This window comes from Pavona decussata, unplaced genomic scaffold (genome assembly GCF_977016875.1).
Source record: "Pavona decussata unplaced genomic scaffold, jaPavDecu1.1 SCAFFOLD_19, whole genome shotgun sequence".
Lineage (NCBI taxonomy): Eukaryota > Metazoa > Cnidaria > Anthozoa > Scleractinia > Agariciidae > Pavona > Pavona decussata.
Genome location: NW_028145442.1, coordinates 1,674,871 through 1,696,043, shown reverse-complemented (window position 1 = coordinate 1,696,043; position 21,173 = coordinate 1,674,871). Strand labels below are relative to the sequence as shown.

At 38.5% G+C, this 21,173-nt stretch overlaps 1 protein-coding gene across 1 annotated transcript; it reads right to left on the bottom strand.

The window, feature by feature from the left end:
• Positions 1-1,171: 1,171 nt before the first annotated feature.
• On the bottom strand, positions 1,172-20,528 carry LOC146486979 (phospholipase A-2-activating protein-like). The gene is made up of 29 exons (XM_085091544.1): positions 20,239-20,528; positions 19,304-19,363; positions 18,350-18,440; positions 17,585-17,691; positions 17,025-17,154; positions 16,458-16,529; positions 15,744-15,817; positions 15,170-15,260; positions 14,083-14,146; positions 13,921-13,970; positions 13,109-13,170; positions 12,545-12,603; positions 11,058-11,087; positions 10,850-10,924; positions 9,916-9,988; positions 9,545-9,691; positions 8,891-8,977; positions 8,090-8,185; positions 7,186-7,265; positions 7,033-7,113; positions 5,888-5,927; positions 5,515-5,622; positions 5,309-5,414; positions 4,593-4,695; positions 4,086-4,162; positions 3,462-3,531; positions 3,271-3,333; positions 2,999-3,091; positions 1,172-2,504 (listed from the first exon to the last, which is right to left on the bottom strand). The coding sequence occupies exons 1-29, from the start codon at positions 20,468-20,470 to the stop codon at positions 2,460-2,462; spliced, it is 2,466 nt and encodes an 821-aa protein (XP_084947670.1). The 5' UTR covers positions 20,471-20,528; the 3' UTR covers positions 1,172-2,459.
• Positions 20,529-21,173: the final 645 nt, after the last annotated feature.

Sequence of the window (21,173 nt, the reverse complement as noted above, 5' to 3'; positions counted from 1 at the left end):
AACCATAAACTGTTTTCAATTATGAGAAGAAAAGTGGTGTACCTAAAAATCCATACTTCAGTTCCCGGCGTGTTCACTTGAGGGATTTTATTTTCCCCGCATAAGTGGAAAATAAAGTTCACCAGTAACCGGTGAATGTACGCTATTTCTTTCTTTCTTTCTTTCTTTTTTTTTGTATAATGAGAATGTCTAATGTTGGGGATGAGGCTGAACGTTCTTATTTTGGGGGCAATTTGAACCTGAAAGCGTTCTAAAGATGTTCTTAAGTTACCCGTTTTGTTATTTCCATAAATCAATTCCCACGTAAAACCAGGAACCGTTCAAAGAGCATTATTTGCTGTAGTTACTTGTGACATGTTTGCTCGGCTGCACTCTTGTGCTGCGTACAAGATATCTTGCTAACCAATTCTCGGCTTTGTATAGACTCAAGTTTTACATTCTATTTTACCCATATTCATACTGTTTTTTTTTTTTTTTAATGTTCTCAACCGACTCTCAGCCTGGGGTATGTTCTAAGGGTGTTCTTAAAATTTTGGTCAATCTCAGCCTCAACGTTCTTATTACTGAAAAAGGTTCTCATAAAAAGGACTGTATTTGTTTCATCCGCAAGAAATGACGATAACTGGGTTTTTGCATCATCAATGAATCCCCTCTGTTTTCGGTCGCATGATCAAAGAGAGCAAGCTACGCACTGGGATATCCAAAACAAAGCGACTTTATCCGGTCAAATTTGAATTGTCTTTGTTTTGGATGTCCCAGTGCTTAGCTTGCCATCCAGCAAGGTGTTTTTGTGACATGTGACCGTTAGCTGCAAGGGCCCGTTTTCCACTGAAGCAATTTCCAACAGATTCTAATGAAGCATACTTGATGACTGTAGCACAGACAGATCCGACAAAAATATGTAACACCTCGCACAAGTTTTCGCACTTTCCCTATTCTTGTCAACCAGTCACAGTCAACATCTTTTAGGAAATCTTAAGTAGCCAATCAGCAATCAGGCAACCCAAAATTTGGCATGCAGGCTTGTAAAAATGCTTGCCATTGGCTCGGCGCTATCAAACGAATCGCCAAATGTAAGACGCGCGGAAAGTTCCCGCCAAACGTTCAGATCTAAATAACAGAGGTCTGGATAGCAGTTCGCGAGCTTAAAGTTTAAGAAAAATGACAACAGTTTTGAATTTTAAAAAACATGTTTCGACAGCTCTTCTGTCATCTTCAGTTTAAATTGTAAAGTACAGAGTTGAATTTATAACAAGTGCTTACAAATGCCGAGAAAAGAAAAAAACTGTAACAGAATAGTTTTGGAAAACGTGACTAGAAAGAGAGTTTTAAATTTACATGGTGCAATTGCTGTATTCTTTGATATTTCTGTTAGCCTGTTTTCTTTTATTCTTTTCCTTTTTTTTTTGTTCAGACATTTTTGAAGCTCAGATAATCACCCATAAAACTGAGTTATTTGTATGTTTCGACGCTCATTTTGGAGTTTTAAAAGCACTGATTCTCCGAATTTCGCTGGTTTGTACTTGTTTGTTTCCACTTGCCAAAATAGCAGTCGTTGCTTGAAGTTGTGCTTGAGTCGCCAGGCTTAGAGGACGACGCTTTATAAATTCCTTGCACAGAAAAATAGCCAAAAAGATTATAAAATTTCAATAGGAGTAAAATTTTCCACCTTACCAAGCAGTGCTGCTGGATGGACCATTTGCACCGTTGATCATTACTTGAGTAATTCTACACTGATCGGCAATTTAATAAGGCTAACACAGTCATAAGTTTAGGGAAATGCATACTGTTTATTTTCTCTCTGCGTTCGGCTTGTTTTCAATTTCATTTAGCTCTTTTAACGAAACGAGAGGTTCTCTAAGGACAATAAACTTGGAAAGGCTGTAAAATGGGACAAAAATTAAAGATTGCGAGCTTTTCATGGTTTTATAACCTGAAAATACAGCCACCTTTTATCGTTCCGGAGCTGTATTCGCAGGATGATAAATATGCAGCTTTCTTCAATTTTGTTCGGCTCCCATGATCTTTAAAACAACACAAGCCGCGTTTGTTATAGAAAACCTCAATAACGCGTCTGAAAAGCACGGGAAAACTAAATTCTTGTACCGTAGATAGCAGAAAGGGAACCCTGTCTACTCTTCATGCCTCGTGCTCTGTCAGGCCTTGCTTGTGAACTTAAGTTTTGCTTTTCGGCGCAGCTGCCAGTGTTGAAAGCTCTCGTAGGAAGTGAAATGAAGCCGTGTGTTTAACTGCAGTAGTAATAGCTGTCTGACAAAGCATCCTTCCTCGGAAGAAGTCTGGTTACAAAGGGACTCCACAACAGCGATTTAAAACCACAAGTCTGACCGAGCTCCTCAACATGTAAACCTATTGTCTAGTTGACAAATTAAACTGCGAATTCTAAAAGCAGTATAGTAACTAAGGTTGTGACGTAGTTTGCTTCTGAACGATCATACATTTTAATCCACGAAAGCAGCTAAGAGTTTGGACGCACAATCGCCAACCTGTTAATACAGAAAAAGACGGTGAATGTGCAGCTCGGTCATGTAATGATATGTATTCACGATGCATCTTTGCTGATCCTAGCGGTAACCGAATGGCCTAGCATGAAATCTACTCTAATTCCTACAAATTGCGATCAAATTACGGATAAATTGCTTTAAAATCGCAGGGAAAATCGCCAGTAGTTTGGACAAGTTATTTGGAATGTCACTTAGAAACTCCGCGTCACAAAAAACGCATTAGAATAGCCTTTGTAAAAACGGCCCACATTTCAGTGGCATCACAAAAAAACTAGATGAATTTATATTTATCATAATAATGCAAAAGGTGATGTAAAAATGTAAATGGAAACACCAGAAGGAAATATAGAACACACAAATCTATGACAAACACTCAATTAACAGAGGTGTAAGATTTACATGATACCGTGGTTGACTGAGTTTGGGTTTTGCCAAGCTGATGGAAAATGCGACCTTCAAAAAAAGATATAACCTACCTTGTGCGGATCTGTGATAGAAGATAAATTCTTTAATGAATTGTCTATTCCTAATGATTGCGCTAGAGACAGGACATCTGAATCGCCCCAAATCTGTTATTTAAACATTAAAACAAATTATTAATTTTAAGCTATCAACATTAGCAAAACGTAAATCAACGTGTCACAAGGATAAAATACGAAACGGATGCTGAAAATTTACCGCAAAACCATCGCTTTAGAGACAGAGGAAGTGTCCTGAGTTTTAAGATTCCTACAAATCGTTCACTTACCAAAGTACCGACTGCCACTAGAGATCTAAATCTGGCTTCGTTATCTGTTTCGCTTTCCAAGATCTGCAAAATATATAGTTTTATGATTAAATCAAACTTTGCGGAGCTTCTTGGTTAGAACATTACACTGTACATACATAGTACTTCTTATAATCGACGAGAGGTCGAGAGCAAAACCGCAAAATACTTACACCAGCTAAAGTGGTAAGACACTGCGTTTTTGCCTCAAAATCATGATGCTTTCGCAGAAGGACAGAAAAACTGAAAAAATGAATAAAAATAGAACTCAGAACATGTTGGCTAAACCGAAAGGGTTTCACTCTGAGCAAGATTTTCTATTGTGGTCCAAAATCCCAAAGGCCCAGGGGCATCGCCCAGAATGCGGCGACACATCCGGGGCTTTTGTGCGTGCTCCGCGTGAATTTCAAACTCCATTAATGATGTGAGACAGACAAACAAAAGGGAAAGTGGGTCAAACCCGGCTACCAGCGCGCACGTTGGGCGAGTTTTGGCGTTAACCGCTTTGGTTTTCAATGGGTTAGCATATGGCTTTCGTAGAGAAGACCTCAACAAAGCTAATGAAATATTTTCCAGGATTTTACTGGTAGTATACGTTTGTCCCCTGGTGCCAAGATGGCGCATAGGGCCTCCACATGGGCTTTCCATCGATTCCTGTCTTGCGCTGCAGTGCGCACCTCACTCCAGGACTGCCACCCTCCCGAAATATAACATGGCCTGGGAAACCCCCACTCGGTCTTTTCGAAGACTCAGAAAAATCGATCCAAATATATGTCACAACAAGAATTGAAACTTACTTAAGTAGAACGGTACACAACGATATTCTGATGTTCTTGTTAGGGCATTTACACCAAGGTGATAAATGTTCCACAATCTAAATAATGAACGAAAGAAAACGGTTAGATTATCAAAATATTCAACCTGGACCAAGTGTCACAAAACAGACCGTTACAAACTGACTGATAATTTCAATAGAAACACTACCGAATTTCAACTGTCAAAGAGCAAGTGCAGAAGTTCACATCTGAAAAGATCTCAAGAAACTCATTTTGCGAAACGCTGTACTGAAAAACAAATACGGTATCCTCATGGCAACGTACTGTTCAATAACTTTCAGGGGAATGGCATGACTATAAGATTTCATTTGGAGACTCAAAGTAAGAGCCACCTGTTGTATTCTCAACAACTTTTATTTGCTCTCAAAGCAGTGGTCAGATTTCTTGTTGTTCCCTGAACAGTGATATTTTATAGGGTTTTAAGGTACAGGTCAGTCCGTTTAGCACACTAAACACTGCCATCCTCACCTTTTCTCTGTGTCTCAGCGTTAAAGCTGAACCCTCATTGGATAAAAACAGATTTGAAAATATTCTAAACGACAGAAGCACGTTAGGTTGAGGATTATCGTCCCTGTAGGAAAAAATATGCATAGAATTAAAGAAAATGTAAAGTGATACCCAGAAACCAATAAATAGAAAGCAAACAAGTGCAAACGGTGGCAAGGGCGGGAAAGCATGGGTGCCAAGCGCGGGAAAAGTCTTGCTCATGACAAACGCGGGAAAACTGACGGGGTGCCAGTGGCGCTTCTTGTGTGCGCGGCCACGCGTGATTTTACTTCTCGCAGACCTTGTTACATTTGGGACGCAAGATATGGCCGATAGCCGATGCGACTACTTTCAGAGCACACGGGAATTAATTGCGGGAAAACGGGTGACCAGTACCAGCACTGGAAAACATACAACCGGCACTCACTGCCACAACAGCACTAACAAACCCAACAAAACAATTTAACCCGCGTTAGGCGCGGCGAGAAAAGTCATCACTGAGTCCGTGTTCTCTCTGGGACCTTACGGCAGAAGACGTAACACTGTGCGTTTTCGCTTTCATTAGTTTTAGGCCGTGTCTTAAAGTTTGAAAGAACTCAAACCACAACAGGGAAACACTTTTTCAAACTTGACCGCGTCTCTATAGATATCTTTCTAACAAAGGCAACGTTGCATCTCTTAAATTTCAGTCGGTTTACCTTGTACATGCAAGTAAGTGAGCTGTAAGGTTATCTCCCTCGGAATTACTGCAACATAGTTTGGCAATGGAAGGAAACCGCACAGCCAGGCGTAGAATATCTAAAGCTGTTTAAAAAGAAATAACACATTTGTAAACAATTATAGCGCAAAAAAAAAGCGACAATGAAGCTCTTTGACAATTTTTTTCGGTCCTGATCCATCTTACCAGGAAAGAGCACGTTAGGCGGCCACTTCAGTGCTTTCACAAGAGAGGACAGGTGTTCTACTTTCGGTGACCTGGACTTGTCCGCACTCGACACGTCTTCCAGGAGTTCTAGAGAAAGAGAGATAATTACAATATTTAGAAAACAGCAGTGGTTATTTGGTGATTGTGTTCTTGCTTTTGGTTGGATAAGCTGAAACGTATCAACCTGATACAACAACAAGAAAAACAACAGCGACGACGACGACGACGACGACAGCAACACGCCCAAGGCCAAGACATGTACCACCACCATCACCATCACCACCAACAACAACAACAACATACCACACCTGCAATTTCGCACGAAATAAATGGTCTTTAAAAGGGGGCTCACCCAGTAATGTTTTTAGTTCGTCCTCTTCTAACTGCAGATCCTACAGAGATCAAAAAAGAGACAAAAAGGCAGCAATTTAATAAAACAGAACTGGTAAAACTAATATTAAGTTACTTTTGATCTCTCCGGGTGGGTACTGGGGCTTTTGCATTGGTCAGAACCAGCCTGCCAGACCCGTCAGTTCGTGAAGGGATTACTACAATAGAGCGGTTTTCAATTCATATCGTAAGACCAAAACCAAATAAATTATTCTGGCCAATCACAAAAGACGTGAACAGCAAAATGAACCAATCAGAACTCAAAACAAATACCTGTAACCGGCGTCCAGCGCAGGAAAAAGTGTGAAAGTAAGAGTTTGGGTTTCGTTTCCTATTGGTTGAAAAAGTGACGTGACCTTTGCTCACCAATGACAGAACGTAGGAAATTAAAACCCCAAAGCAAATGCGAAATTACTTTCGACACTCAATTGAAAACTGCTCTATCACGGAGTGCCTATATTCAGCCCTTCGAATCCCTTTAAAATTGCCCACACTACTACACCCCACACCAAGTGAAGTGGTTAATTTCCGTCCCCAGCTTTAAGGGGTTATAGACATCAAGGACCGGGACACTATAAATTTCCACTGTGTTCTACGCTGAGCGCGTCTGCTGTGATCTGACCTAAACAATAACCAAAAGACAAGGATCGTGCACGAGCTTCGGCCTCCAGTTTGCACAAACGCGGGAAATATGTGCAAGCAAGACAAGATTAAGTTTGGATTTATTTCTAATTGTTGATAGCAGCATTTTTTTTAGTAAATTAAAGAAGATGGTCAACTGAAAACCGCAGGTACCGCTATTCAATTTCGACATCCAATATAAAACTGAGACCACACACGGGAAAACGTAAACTATATTTTATCCGTTTGAACGGGTAAAAATAAACAGGTAACGAACGGCAAACGAACGCTCTTAGAAGGCGTTCAAACGGGCAACGAAATTTTTCAAAAAAATGAAAATAAACGTTTAAACGGGTAAACAAAATTTACCAACGGATTGGCAAAAACGTTTAAACAGGCAAACGTCTACGAACGGATAAGTAAACCTTATATTCCAACGGTTGGTCGTGTAATCCATGAACATTTAGCAATGCGAACAAATCTCACCTGATCTAAGTTTCCGTTGAATTCCTTTAATTTCCCAGCGATTGCAGTGGTGTTAGCGCTGTCGAATGATACACACGAATTCTGCAAGGAAGGACAACAATTTATAAAGATACCCGCCTTTTTGTATAAACTCTATATAATTAATCAACCTACCTTAGGAAAGTAAGGATTTTGAGGAACTGTGACACTTTCATTCGCCAAACTGGCTTGTCCTGATCGGTAACTGCTGGAACCTGAAAAGAAAACGATAAAAAGAGCTGTCAGCTTTGAGGTTTGGTTATAGTAGGTATATATTTGAATCTCCTCCTTTCTGCTTCAGTCGTAAAAATTGAAGAAACTAGCCACTCCCCTCGATACTGAATGTCAAAATACTGGTAACTTGCCGGCCATGTTAAAGTACCTGTAAACCCGGTCCTTAATAACAGGACACCCTCGCTGTTTTGCGAATCTTCCGTTGCTGTCAACTCCGGTATTTAGCGATGACTAGACCGCAAATAACGAAGCCTTGTGTGCTGCCTCAAGTCTTAAGAAGAATTTCTGCTTAAGCAGAGACGTAGCGCCCTCGTGGTAAGCATGTCGAGCTTTCGACTCCACTGTTGGTGGATCAAATGCGGTCTTAATAGCTTGTAATTTACATGAAAATGAACTTTCAAACGTTGTGAAAAGCGTGCGCAAAAAAATACGTATTTGTAACGTGGTTGTATATTCACTTCCAGAATAAGTCTTTTGGTTCTGGTATCCTGCACACATGAAACGCCCTCCCCCCAGACAACGTTGATAACCATTCAATGATTTGTATTGAAACCAATGTTTGAAATCAACGCTGCATTGGGCCAGGGGGTAGAGGGCAGAGTGCGAGAGCTACGAGAAATGTTGTAAGCATTACAAGACAGTTTGGCCGTATTGCAGCATCCTATTCAGCGAATAATAGTAATACTCCTAGCTGCTTTAAGCTAGTAGGATTTTATCAAGGAGAGTAGGAGAGTAGTAATGTTTGTAGTCGCAATGGAACTTAGAGTAGGTCTGACGAGTCACCTTCATCCTCAATTTAGCCTACCTGTAAATGGGTCTATTCCACCTCCTGCGCCTGCTCCTCCTCCTCCTCCCATACTGGTCTGTTGGGATGAATACGATGGTCTGTAGCTACCACCACCTAACATGCAAAACAACAAAAAAAGTAAATCACTTCATTCAAATGTCAATGTATTTAGCACAGCGCGCTAATTGGAGACATTTCCAAGATCGAATTGAAATTTAGAAGTGTTGGTTTTTGAGGAAAGGGGAAATTACCTGAATACCCGGAGAAAAACTTCTCGAAGCAAGGACGAGAACCAACAAACTTAATTGTAACCAACATATGACGCCGAGACCGGGAATCGAACCCGGGCCACATTGATTGGAGGCAAGTGCTCTTACAGCCCTGCTCCCCTAAAATAATAAGCCAAGATAAGCGGGTTATTGGTCAAACTACATTGTTTGATTTGCCATCCAGGGCCCGGTTGTTCAAAAGCCGATTAACGCTAATCCCCGATTAAAATTTAACCGTGGTTTCTATCTCGCTCGTTGTAAATATTTTTAAGGCTAATTTTAAGCTAATGATGAATAATAGTCTGAGCCAATTCTAGGAGACAAAAATCATTTGGAAGAAACTTTATTGCTTAGTAATTAAGCTCGAATCAAAGTTCACGCCACCCCAAGATTAGCTTAATCGGGCTTTGAACAACTGGGCCCCTAGGCCTGAACGAGTCGAAGGGGAAGTGTTTTCTCTTAGTTCTCTTGATGCGCAGACTCTCTTTCCTTAGGCATCAGCACCTTACAATAACAACAACAACAACAACAACATGTACAATAAACCTACCTGTGAAGGGATCCACAGCTCCTCCACCCATGCCGGCGTCAGACACTGTCTGTGAGGGTGCTACTGGTGGGACATATCGGTTCCCTCCTAAAATAAACCAAAATAACAACAATAACAACTGACTAAATATTACACGTATTCTAAATCATGTCTTACTGGTAAATGAAGCAGCACAAGATAGTAGAAGCTATTACATTGGTGACTGAAAAAGTCATCATCGTTTTCGAAAATTTAAAGTGGCTCTGCACCCCTCTGATAGAATTTTTTTAAACTTCGCAAAACATTACATCTTAACACATTTATTACAGTTCCATAATAAAAACTGGGGGTCACCGAGCCCGCATTTTTAATTACAAAGGTCAAACCACCCATAGGTATTAAAAACTAGGGGTATTTTTGACAGGTTATACTGTTGCAATGGTAACCTATTATGTCGAGAAAATAACCGCAACTTTTTCTCAAATGTTCAGGCATGTTTGTTGCATGAATCAAGTGATAAACAATGGTTCTACTAATCTGTCAAGGTCTACGTGCTGCAAAGTGATGGAAACCTGTGCCAGCCGCCGGCTAAAAAATGAAAATCATGATAAATTTTCCTGTATCCGCCACGCACACAATGAAAAAATGCAAGCTTTTTCTTTATCCACTCCTCACCAGTGAAAGGATCCCCGGCTGCTGATCCCTGTTGACCTATCGTGACTCCCTTGGTGTTCTTTTGGATAAAATCCACCACTTGATCCAAGAACATCTGGCTCAGGTCATTTCGCTCTAAAAACTGATGAGCCGCCATCCACGGGTCATCTTAAAAAACAGAAAGAAAAGCAACTTGATTTTTAGCGGTAGTTTACATGGGAAACTTCTAAACAGACTGTCTTGTTTAAGGCACAAAATTTTTTACAAAAAAATGGGTTGCAAATAAACATGTTTTCAATATTTTAATTTACCGTTTCCTAATCTGTATAGTTTCACATTCACTTAGATATGAAGCAAAATAAATAAATATATAAATAACGTGTTGTTCATACCTGTCAGATTGTACGGTAGCTTCATACGAGGAGCTCCTTCTTGTATTTCCACATCAAACACGAAGTCGTACTCCTGAGAGAAAACATAACAAATAACACAAGTCAATAATCAAGTTAGTTTTAAAACGTACATACATAACAACGTCTAATTTTGCGACTGAGGCTGAACTAAAACTGAATGTCCTTATTTTTCCATGTTTTGAGCCTGGAATGTTCTTAGCATAAAATTTACGAAAACAGATATGAGTGTGGCCAGGAAACGTAAAAAGGACCACTGGGCATTGTGCGCTGAATCATAGCAACTTCCTTTGATATACGTACCTGGCTAGCTCAGTTGTTACTAGGTGTTCTTAGCTCGATGCAGAAATGGGCGCAGAACTGAATAAAAATGTTCTATCTCTTAATGTCAGGTTGGGTACGTTCTTAGCATATTCTAAAAGTCTGGGCCAAAAGGTTCACAAGGTCATACAGACTAGTTCTGTTTACAAGCGAGTCAAATGTCTTCATCGCTTGACAGTGCTGTGTCTTTAGTAATCGACAAATTAATATTATTCGGGCAGGCTAATTTAAAGGTGATGAAATACCCATTAGTGCTCTACTGAGGGGTAAAGCGGATAAAAAACTAACCTTTTTTTTCGCAGCTTAGAATTTGGAAAACTAGCCGTGCAAAATTGTTCAGGAAAATTCGGGCGTATATATCTAATAAAATCACGGGATACTCGATAAGAGAACAACTCAAACTGATACAAAGCTTGGATTTATTTCCAATAAGTGGTGTAATGTTGGTAATGTTATTATAACATTACCAACATACAAATACGTAACATTCGCTATACCACCATGCAATAACAAGGCATCAGAGCACTTAATTATGGGGAAAACATTCAACTTGACCAAAGGTGCCTGGGACATCTCAAGACTGCAGTTAACATACCTTGCCATTGTACATTTGTTTGTTGGTTTGCCTTGAGGCGCCTTCTGTTCCAGCTGACCCCACTACTTCACCGACCTGGAAAGCGCAAAGGAACATGGGCAGTGATTAAGTATGTCAGACCTATACCAATGTTAGTAATGTTTATTTTTCTCTGGGAATCAAGCAAATGGCCGAATGGCCGAATGCCACGATAAAAAAATGCAGTTACCTTATCCCATCTTGATTCCATACCATTCCACTAAAAACAAACAAGGATACAATATTAGAAATAAAATAAAAAGAAAGGTTCGACGTGTCCAGCATTGCACGCTAGCGAGGGTCATGCGCTTCATAATAGACATCACAAAATGTCCCCTAGCCGTAACCCTCACCTAAACACAAGCAATTAAAAAAGGTGCAAGCATGAATTCATACGAAAATTACAAATAACTATTTAACATTGAGAACCCAAATCTAGAGTTTCCGTCCATTTCTGGACATGAGACAGTGAGAAGTTTATCAAAAACACAAATAACAATGGTACCTAAAAATACTCTACCATGGTGTTCACATTGAAATATCATGATAAAGACAGCCCCAAATTGGGTTTATATACATGGATTAAACACATGTGTAACATTCATTTCCATAGCGTTATCGTTGTCGCTATGTGGGTCACATAAAGCTGCAAATTAAATGGTTTTAAGGACAGTGCTCCGTTTTACGTCTGCGCATCTCGGGAAACAAGGATAGTCCGGATAGTCCCATCCTCGTTCCCAGAGCCTACGATCTTTTGGTCAGCGGTTGGATCGTAGGCCCTGGTAACAGCCGTTACCGGATGTCCTGAATTTCACGACATCCGGTAGCGCACGCTCAGTGTGATAAATTGCCATTGCGCTTGCTCAGTATTATTGCCTTGTACTCCTCAGTATTAGGAAGTAAAGACAAATGCGCAGAAGCGTAGCATTTTTCACCTTATAGCGCATCAGGTTTTCGACAGCCAATGAAAAAAAAGATATTTTTGGATGGACCCAGAGCCACTCGTTCATTAATAAAAAAAAAAAAACGTTGTGGCTCTGGGGACGAGAATGGGATAGTCCGACAAACTCGAGTTTCTTAGGGATGGGCATTGTCTGAGACAACGAAGCTTCAATTTAGACAAAAGTATTACATACAGTCATTGTTATGCCTTAACTATCTCCGAAAAATCGATGCGTCGTCACCTCCAATTCTCTTTTTGGATTCCAAATAGCCCTTGCTAAAATCTGCTTTCCCTGCATAGTTATAAACTACACAAAAAGCCTTCTGTATTAGGAGACACGCTCCGTGGGTCGGCCCGCAATGCAAAAAGATCCACAGGCTTTCGCAAAGTACTTCACTTGGCATTTTTTATTCCGCTCCCTGTCAAAGCTTAAATACCCCATCCATCGCCCCCAATCGACCCTCCCCCCACAAAATGGTCTTTGCCACCAAATTCACTGAGGATTGAGTGTTGTGAAGAAAAAATTGCATGAAAATAATTTCGGATTTGTTCAAAATGATCACAAGCTACTGAAAGGCGTATCTCAAGCATATGCAAGTCAGGGTAAATCGAAAGTGAGAATGTAAGTAGAGCTTTTTTAAGCCAGCGTCTTCTTTTGGGGTTAACATGTACATGTAAGTGAGTGTCTGAATGAGTGATGAAGTGACTTGTGGTTCACTGTGTTTAGTTCTCACCTGATGACATTCAATAATGTTTCCTCTCCTGATAAGTTTTGTTTGACCGCTGCTGTTACCTGAGAGATTAGGGAAAACAAAATAATATAAACAAAAAAAACCAACACCAACAACCATTACCTATTTCAGTCAAAATAGTATCACTGAGCCAGGAGAAGAGATGGTAAAAGATGAAAAGATGAAAAGATGATTTTTTCAAAACCTCGACTTTCAGTTACGTGAACAATAATTACGGTCAGACATAAGTTTGTGAGCCCCACCATTTCCAAGCCAGATACCCTGCTATTCAGTGACATCCTGAGAGAATTAGCTGCCAGTCACCTACATCTTTGGATTGTTGCCAAATTGGGATTTCATTGAAGAAAAAGGGGAACAGCCTTTAAAAATAATATACGATATAAAACTAAATCACGCGAGGCCTTCTTTGCAAAGCCCATTAGGCCAATCATGATCAAAATAAGTGATACCCTGACTGTCTTCTGTGATGTAAAAAAGCAAGTGATATTTTAGAATCTCCAACCTAAATCTTAAAACATTCAGCATCCTGTTTCATTAATTTTTCACCTGGCCTAAGAAGAGCTTCTGGTCCAGGAAGATCTTCTAGTTTAACATCACCTAGTTGACCGCTAAATAAAAACGAGAACATATTCAGCTACAACTCTACAGATGTTTCCTATCCTCTGAGTTTAATGACAAAAAATGGGACTGTCCTTTAAGTATTAAAGCACCGATATAACCATCAGTTAAGGAGCTACTCATAATTTCTTTGAGTGAGAGAAAGGATCAAGGGATAATTTGACAGAGATGATGAAATCATAATAATTATTGAAGTAGAGAGCTCAAGAATTCATTTGATGTTTTCAGTCTACACTGATTAGTTTGGTAAGGGTTGAAGCTTGTGGGCACTTGAAACAGCTATTACAAAAAATCTAAAATTCTATTAATGTTAGTCTGCAACTTACATGTACTAATTAATATCATTTTGCTAAATCAGTAGAAGTCGACTATAAAAATAAGCGAAAAAACGGAATGACGTTTCGGTGTCATCTTGGCACCATTATCAAGTAAAGAATGTAACAGGAAAGATAATTTTACAATTTTACAGAAAGTAAAGGTGTGAAATATAATTAATTAAATTAAATTTCCATAGAAATTATCTTTTCTGTTACATTCTTTACTTGATATTGGTGCCAAGATGACACTGAAATGTTGTTCCATTTTTTCACTTATTTTTATAGCCAACTGTATTTCTAAATTTAATCTTATCAGTAGAAGTGAAAGTGATTTGTCTTCCAATTGTTTAGCCACCTACCCTACTATCAGACTACATCCTAACAACGTTCTCTCTTGAGAAAAAAAAACTCGAATTCTTTTACCTGGCTGCTTCAGCTGGAATAGCATGGCTTGCAACTTCAGCATCAAATTGCTGTGAACAGAAATTTCAGATAGCAATATTGAATAAAGAATTTGAACAAGGTTTGGGTTCTGTAAATCACTGAGCAGTGAGCCACCAAGCACTGATGATGACGTCAACTGACCTGTAATTCTTCTTCAGATGCCACTCGGTCTGCAGAGGCAGTGAACACACGTGCAATACCATCACTTGAAATGGAAATGAAATGCTTTTCAAGCAATGATCAAATCACAGTATGAATGGTTTCATTGTACCAATCTGTCTTGGCATTATAAGTAAAACTGTTTAGTTGTCACAGAGATGACCACATTTACACACTAGTGTGTTAATAACCCTTTAACCCCTAATATCAAAGGACAAATTCTCCTGTCTTGTCCCTATATGTTTCTAATAAAAGTACTGGGGAGAAGTTATTAAAACATCAAGAGAATTCATCTTGGGTGATCATATCCTTAATTCTCATGACCTCCGGGGTTGAATAAGCATTGAATTTACCAGGAGAAATTTGACGCTGATCACTGTTAGGCCGCTTAAAGGGTTAAAGTACACCCATGCTAACAATCATAGAAATTATGTACATAAACTACACGTATAATGAGCATTAATGCTATCTCAATTTTACAGCCAGTAGACAACATTACATGTAAATGGTTTTGAAAGTTTTGACAACGGAAAACATACAAGTCAATAATCCTACTTACATGGACACAGAGTTGCAAATAACCAGCTGGTTTTCTATTCTCAGAAATGTTTCAGTTTGTGTTTGCTAAACTTAAGCAGTCACATGAACTCAAATGGAGATGGTGAAATGATCAATATTAATAATTTTCTTAGTTAGTTCTTGGTTAGTTAAATTAGTTATAACCCCTGAAGGATGTCAGGCCGGCCAGCAAGGTCATTATGTGGGAGCAATCTCATGGCAGGCGTAACCCTGGTCAACCCGTCAAGACCACCCTTAGGGCTGTTATCAAGGAAGGAGGTTTAGCGAACAAGGATGAATTAGTCAGCTACATGCAAACTCGTGTTATGTGGAGTGTCAAACATTGGGCCCAACTCAAGTCTTAATGCCATTATAGCTTTGTGGATGAACGACAATGATGATGATGATAATAATGATGATGATGATGATGATGATGATGATGTCACTGACACATGATTTGCTACATATAACTAACAATAACATGTATTATTCATAATTATTATTAACTAACCTTGACCCTGTGACAATATCTCCATTACTTAAACATGTGACACTCCAGACTGACTGAGCTGGTAAGGTGATTACTTGAGAACATTCTCCTCCTGATAAAGAAAATGAAGGACATCCAAGTGTGTTAGTTACCTTTAAACAGATGTCATGTGTATATTCCACCCTGAGTATCCAATCAGTAGCAATCAATGATCAGAAAGCAATTGATCAATCGATTAAAATTAGTTAATTGATATCAATACCAATAGATAAAATTAGTTAATTGATTTTGAATGGTATCGACCAATTGATGACCAATCAATAGTCACATTAATTGATATCGGTTAGCGAAATGAGTGGTCGAACCCAGTTTTCTCAGTTTGTTCCAAGTACACATGATTTATTCATTGTTTTGCAACAACTTATACTGCTTTTGCTGGCAAGTTCCTTCTTTGTCAGAGTTTTTCTGAGCCGGATGGTATCATACAGCTTGTGGAATACGAGAAAGAATTAAGGAGGGAAAATCAGTCTTATTCTAACTTTCAGTGGCTGTATGTTAAAAAAAATAAGTAAAATTAAAGTTATAAGGAGCACACCTTTCCATATTCGAAGGGTTCTGTCCTCCCCTACTGAAACAAAACTGCCAGCCTCATCAGGAAGAGCTGCAATGCTGTTGATGAAGAAAACAACAAACACTATAAAAACACTACTTGAGTGGAGGGTGAATTCAAATCTGCCCCAAAACATCATTGATATTCTTGAATCTAATTCAGCTTCTACACTAGACTCAAGTTCCCCTAGAATGACCAAACAGATCGCCGCGGTCTGAAATGAACCTACAGAGCTTTAAAGGCACTCCAGATAACCTAAAATAGCGTTTCAAAGGATCTGAGAGAAAACTGTCGTTGGGTGCCCCTGACAATTGCAATTTCATCTATCAAAAAACCTTTCATTTCCAAAGGAGAAGATGGGTTCAGAGAGATGCAACCATAAAACTCAAGAGTCCATACCCTTGCAAAGCTAAGAGTAATAAGTTAAACTCCAACTCTTCAGAAATCACAAAACATTCTATGGGAGAATTTTAAATATCTCCTAGAGTATGGACCATGGACATTCATGAATGAACCATTCATGTAACACTAAAATCAGACCACACAAATACTTTGATCTAAAAGTACATGTACAATAATAATTATTAGAAAGCAATTCTACAAGTGTTTTGTGCATGCATGATATTAAGCTAAATATTGCCAGCCTAAAATGGCTTTTGAGATTTTAATGAAATTTGATTTTTTTTAAAATTGTCTTACCTGTAGATGAAGCTGGTATGTTCTGCGTACACCTGCAGACATTCTCCAGTACTCATCCATCTTCTTATGGTACTAATCAAGATAATATTTAAAGTATCAAAAACCAAATAAAAATGTAAATTACTTAAGCTGTACAGCTGGATGATTTGCAGCTGTAACTTACTGTTGATCGATTTTCTGGATAAAATTGTATAGTGTGACCATTCAAATGAAAGCTGCCAATTAGCACTATTCTGATATTATTAGTCATATACTGTTTACAACTGATGCCAATGTCACTAACCTACGAGTGGTTATGATAATATTTAAACCTACAATAAAATTTATTTTTAGACATAAGCTAAGTTTTCCTTAAATAATGTACTTAAAACAAGCCTACTAACATGTTTATTAAGTAACAGTTACTGTTTAGACGTGTTTGAATTAAAGTTTGTTCATGTACATGTACCTTGATATCATTGATTCTTAGCCTGCTCAGGCAGGTGTAATCGGGGAGGGAGGGGGAAAGAGGGGAGTGAGCTTGTTGGACTGCACTTATACACAATACTGTAAGTTATTTTAATGTACCAATCATTAGAAGAAGATAAGAACTCCACAGCTGAGAGCACAGCCAGGCCTCTGACACAATCAGTGTGTCCTGTAAAGGTCCTCTGACATGATCCTGCTTTCCACATTTTTATTGTCTTGTCTGCTGAACCTGCCAGAGAAGATCATTAATTTTAACACAAGTTTTTTTCTTGTGAAGATCGTAATTATTGTATGACCAAAAGGTTAACACTAAGAGTTATCAACAGTCCTCAAAGATAAGAATCCTAAAATAATCTTCAAGAGACCTTAACATTTCTTGATTTAATGATACTTCAAAATCCTCAAACTTGTTGACAAAGATCCTTGACGATCATGTCAATATCTTGTCATAAAAAAGTAGTTTAGGATTTTAAATCCTTGCACTCATATTGTAAGAATTTGCAAGACTATGGGCAAACAGAGAACCTTCCTTCCTTCCTTTTCTTTCTTGAATGTTATAATTATAATGTATTGCAGATTGACAGGATCCAAGTATGATAGTTATTGAGACACTTATTTGCATAGCCAAAGCATTGTGTAGTGCACAGTGCAACACACACCTGTAAGCATTAGACCATGCTCTGGCATCATTTGCACAGCCCAGACAGCTGCTTCATGACCTTGTAGTTTCATCATACACTTGCTTCCTATCCACACACATGCTGTCCTGTAATGTAAGCAAAATTAATGCTAAAATCTGAGAAGGGCCACCTGTTATATTACAATAAGGCTCTGAACCTGTACAACGTTGATGACATCAGAACCTGGAGAACAATCTGTCCCAGGTGCAACATAGCAAGGACTCTACTGTGCCCGTTGACATGCTGCTTCTAGCAATTTGAACTTCCGCTTTTTTTCTTGCTTTATATACACAGCTGCATTAGTAGCTTTGGTTTTTAAGTTTTCAATAATTAACATGGGATCCACTGTAATTAGCTAGGCTGTAGCGGTCTCCCTGCCTAATAATTTTTTTTATGTATCATGTATATAGATCTGTATCTGTATTTTACATGTAGTTAGGCAAAGCTAAATAAATAAATGTTATCCTCTCTACACACCACAACATCTTTTTGCCTCTTCTCATTCTCAGAGTGCTGTTATATTAGTAAGCCCCAATAAATAAGCCTCAGATAGAGTATGCGGAACATTGATCTGAACAAGACTTGATTTCAGCTTACAATGCCGTGCACCAGCCGTGTCACATAATGCCATATTTCAATCAAGCAATGTCAATGTCAATCAATGTCACTTTCAGATTTTCATGCTACAACCATAAGATGATAGTTTGTTTACTGAGCTGGTTCCCTCTTTGACTTATTGCTTACTTGTCCCAGGATCCTGAGAGAAGTGTTCCAAACTTTCCAGCAATTAATGAACACACAGCTCCAGTATGACCTTCCAATCTGTGAAGGGGCTCTATTGAAAGACAGGTAAATATACTTAAATTAATTTCACCCTCTGCCTCAGTTTATCACTTAGGGTTGCATTACACTAGTAATGGCAGCAGAATTGGCATCAGGATGATAGTAATGACCTTGCCATGTAAACTTAGCTCTTAGATGATCCTTGTCAGTGCTTCCAGTTAGACTGGTTGCCTTATTATCACAATAAACTAAGGCTGTACTAAGTTTCCATCTCCCAAGTACTACATGTACAAACATATGGTTGCATTTCCTGATACTACTGCATGTAAGCAAGCAAAAAACCTCAAAAGTTTGAGCTTTCTCTCACAAGCTAATTATAATGTGATGCTTTGATTCAGTACCATCCTCCCAAGAAGTGTTCCTGTGTAGTTCCAGAGAATATCCCTACCGCTATCCCAAGGGTTTTCTGTTTGGATCATACACCCCTTCCAAATTAGTATCAAGCTTTGACATTTCTTTTAAAAACTTTGGGTTTTGACACAATCCCTCCCTCCTTTAAAATCCCACCCTCCTTGAAATTTCCAATGACGTAGATGTTAATTTTTTAAGTACTCTTATGAACCATAATTTATATTAAAGCTAAAGTTTTCTTTACATCCTCTTGGGATATCCTCTGCAATCGTTGAAAATCTTTGGACATCTTCAGCAATTATGTTTGAACATGGTCAAAACATCTTAGGAAATCTGGGTAGTATGAAGATGAAAATCTCAGGAAAGTTTCTTTTGACTACAATGTACAGAAACTCTCACCTGCAGCGAGATCAAGTTAACAAAAACTTTTTTGCTAATCTCTCAAACTCCCTAAAATGTTTGCATTTCTAAGTATGCACATGCCACAGCTACCCCGGCACTTACCGAGGGAATCCAAAGTCCACACAAGAATAAGATTGTCATGCCCACCAGTTACTATGAGACCTGAGAGAGATAAATGCTAGATATGTATGTCAAGATACATGTAAATGTAATTATTCTTTTATCCTCAGTTGTGATGATATTCATATCATCGTGATAGGATGATAATAGTAAATACATATTACATTTCCCAAAATTAAATTATAATTTATTATAACATCATGGGTGACAAATTACTCCTTAATTCTGATGCAAAATTTCAGCATCAAATTATTTATAATTTCACACCGAAATGACAAAACTGTGATGACAACATTTCTCGATACAATAAAGAAGTCAAAAACTCCCAATTGTGAGCGTGATTTGTCACTCACGAACTTGTTTCTAACAAAGAAACAATTCAACTTGCATTTTGTCAAAATTGTAATAATTTCCCATGAAATTATTTCCTAATTTCACTCATCACCATTTGATTTTAATACCCATACCATAGCCAATTTCTAAACAACAATAATAACTGAACTGGGGCTTGAATCAAGAAGCCCTTCTAAGTTAAGATATATCTTAAGTATTGTTTCCTAACAATAGAGTATTGTTGGATTAACGATAGTCTATTGTTAAGAAAATTTATATCTTAACTTTGAAGGCTTCGATTCGTGAATCTGGCCCAAGGGTTCTAATAATAAAAATTATCATCTTTTTACATCATCCTAAAGTTGTCATCGTATTCAAGTGTTTTCTTCTTGAACAACGTTCATTCATAACACCTCCTCTAACATTTTAGAAAAAAGCGAAATAGCTTACTTCATGCTTTCTCATCGAGTCATCATGAACTATCATATGGTATAAACTTTATACTGTTCCTTTAAAAACCACATTCACTACTTCACATAACTTGTTTCTTTATAACTGAATGTCAGTAAACAAAGATAACGTACCATGCTTAAATTTGTCCGTAGGAGGAATTGTACAAACAGAAGAAATGAAGTTATCGTGTCCGCTGAGAACATGTCCCTCTTCAAACCCAAGTTTGTCTTGACAAGGAACCCACAACCGTGCTGTTCTGTCTCTTGAAGCAGTTATAATTCCTCCCTCGGGAAAAACAGCAGGGCAAACGGCTCTTACGTCTAGCTCATGCCCACGAAGGACACTACTCAGTTTATAAGACATTTTATAAAAAATTTCGTTTCAATTCGGGTAAGGTTTTGCAGTTTCCGATTGAAGACAGTTGGTGGTGGATACATGAGCTGTTTCCATACTTGGAGCCCGCGATACTTTTGGTCAAAAGGATCGTGGGCACAAGGGAGGGGTGGGGAGAGCTTTATTACAAAAGCTTGTTTTTAATATTTATTTAAGGAAAAGTCAGTTTTTCTAATCTCCTTCTCGTTTATTTTCTCCTCGACAAGAAATTCAGAAAGTTATCCCATAATTTTTTTCTTAATTTTTTAACTATATTCACGAGCAAGAAGTGAAACGTTTCTTAGTCAGTTAACTCTTTTTTCAGGCCCGTAGCAGGGGGAGGGGCAGGGGGGCTTGAGCCCCCCCACAATTTTTGGAAGTTAAAAAACAATGTGCCAAAAAAGATAATTAAAACAGATTTTAAAATGTGCACTGATAAATCAGTCTTGAACTCTGATGCTGCAAGTGCCTTTTCACAACCTTCAATAATATGTTTACTACCTGTCAGTTTTTTTCGCTAACAGTTTGTTTTTATATACAACGGAAACGAAGGCACTCCTACCTTGTGAATCGGAAATAAGAACCAAAATGGATCGAAATCAACCAATCTTAAACCGTGAAAGCTGCTGAAATAAACTATTTGTTTTTTGAGACATCCGCTCATTAATAGCAATATAAATGCCCTTAGTCTATA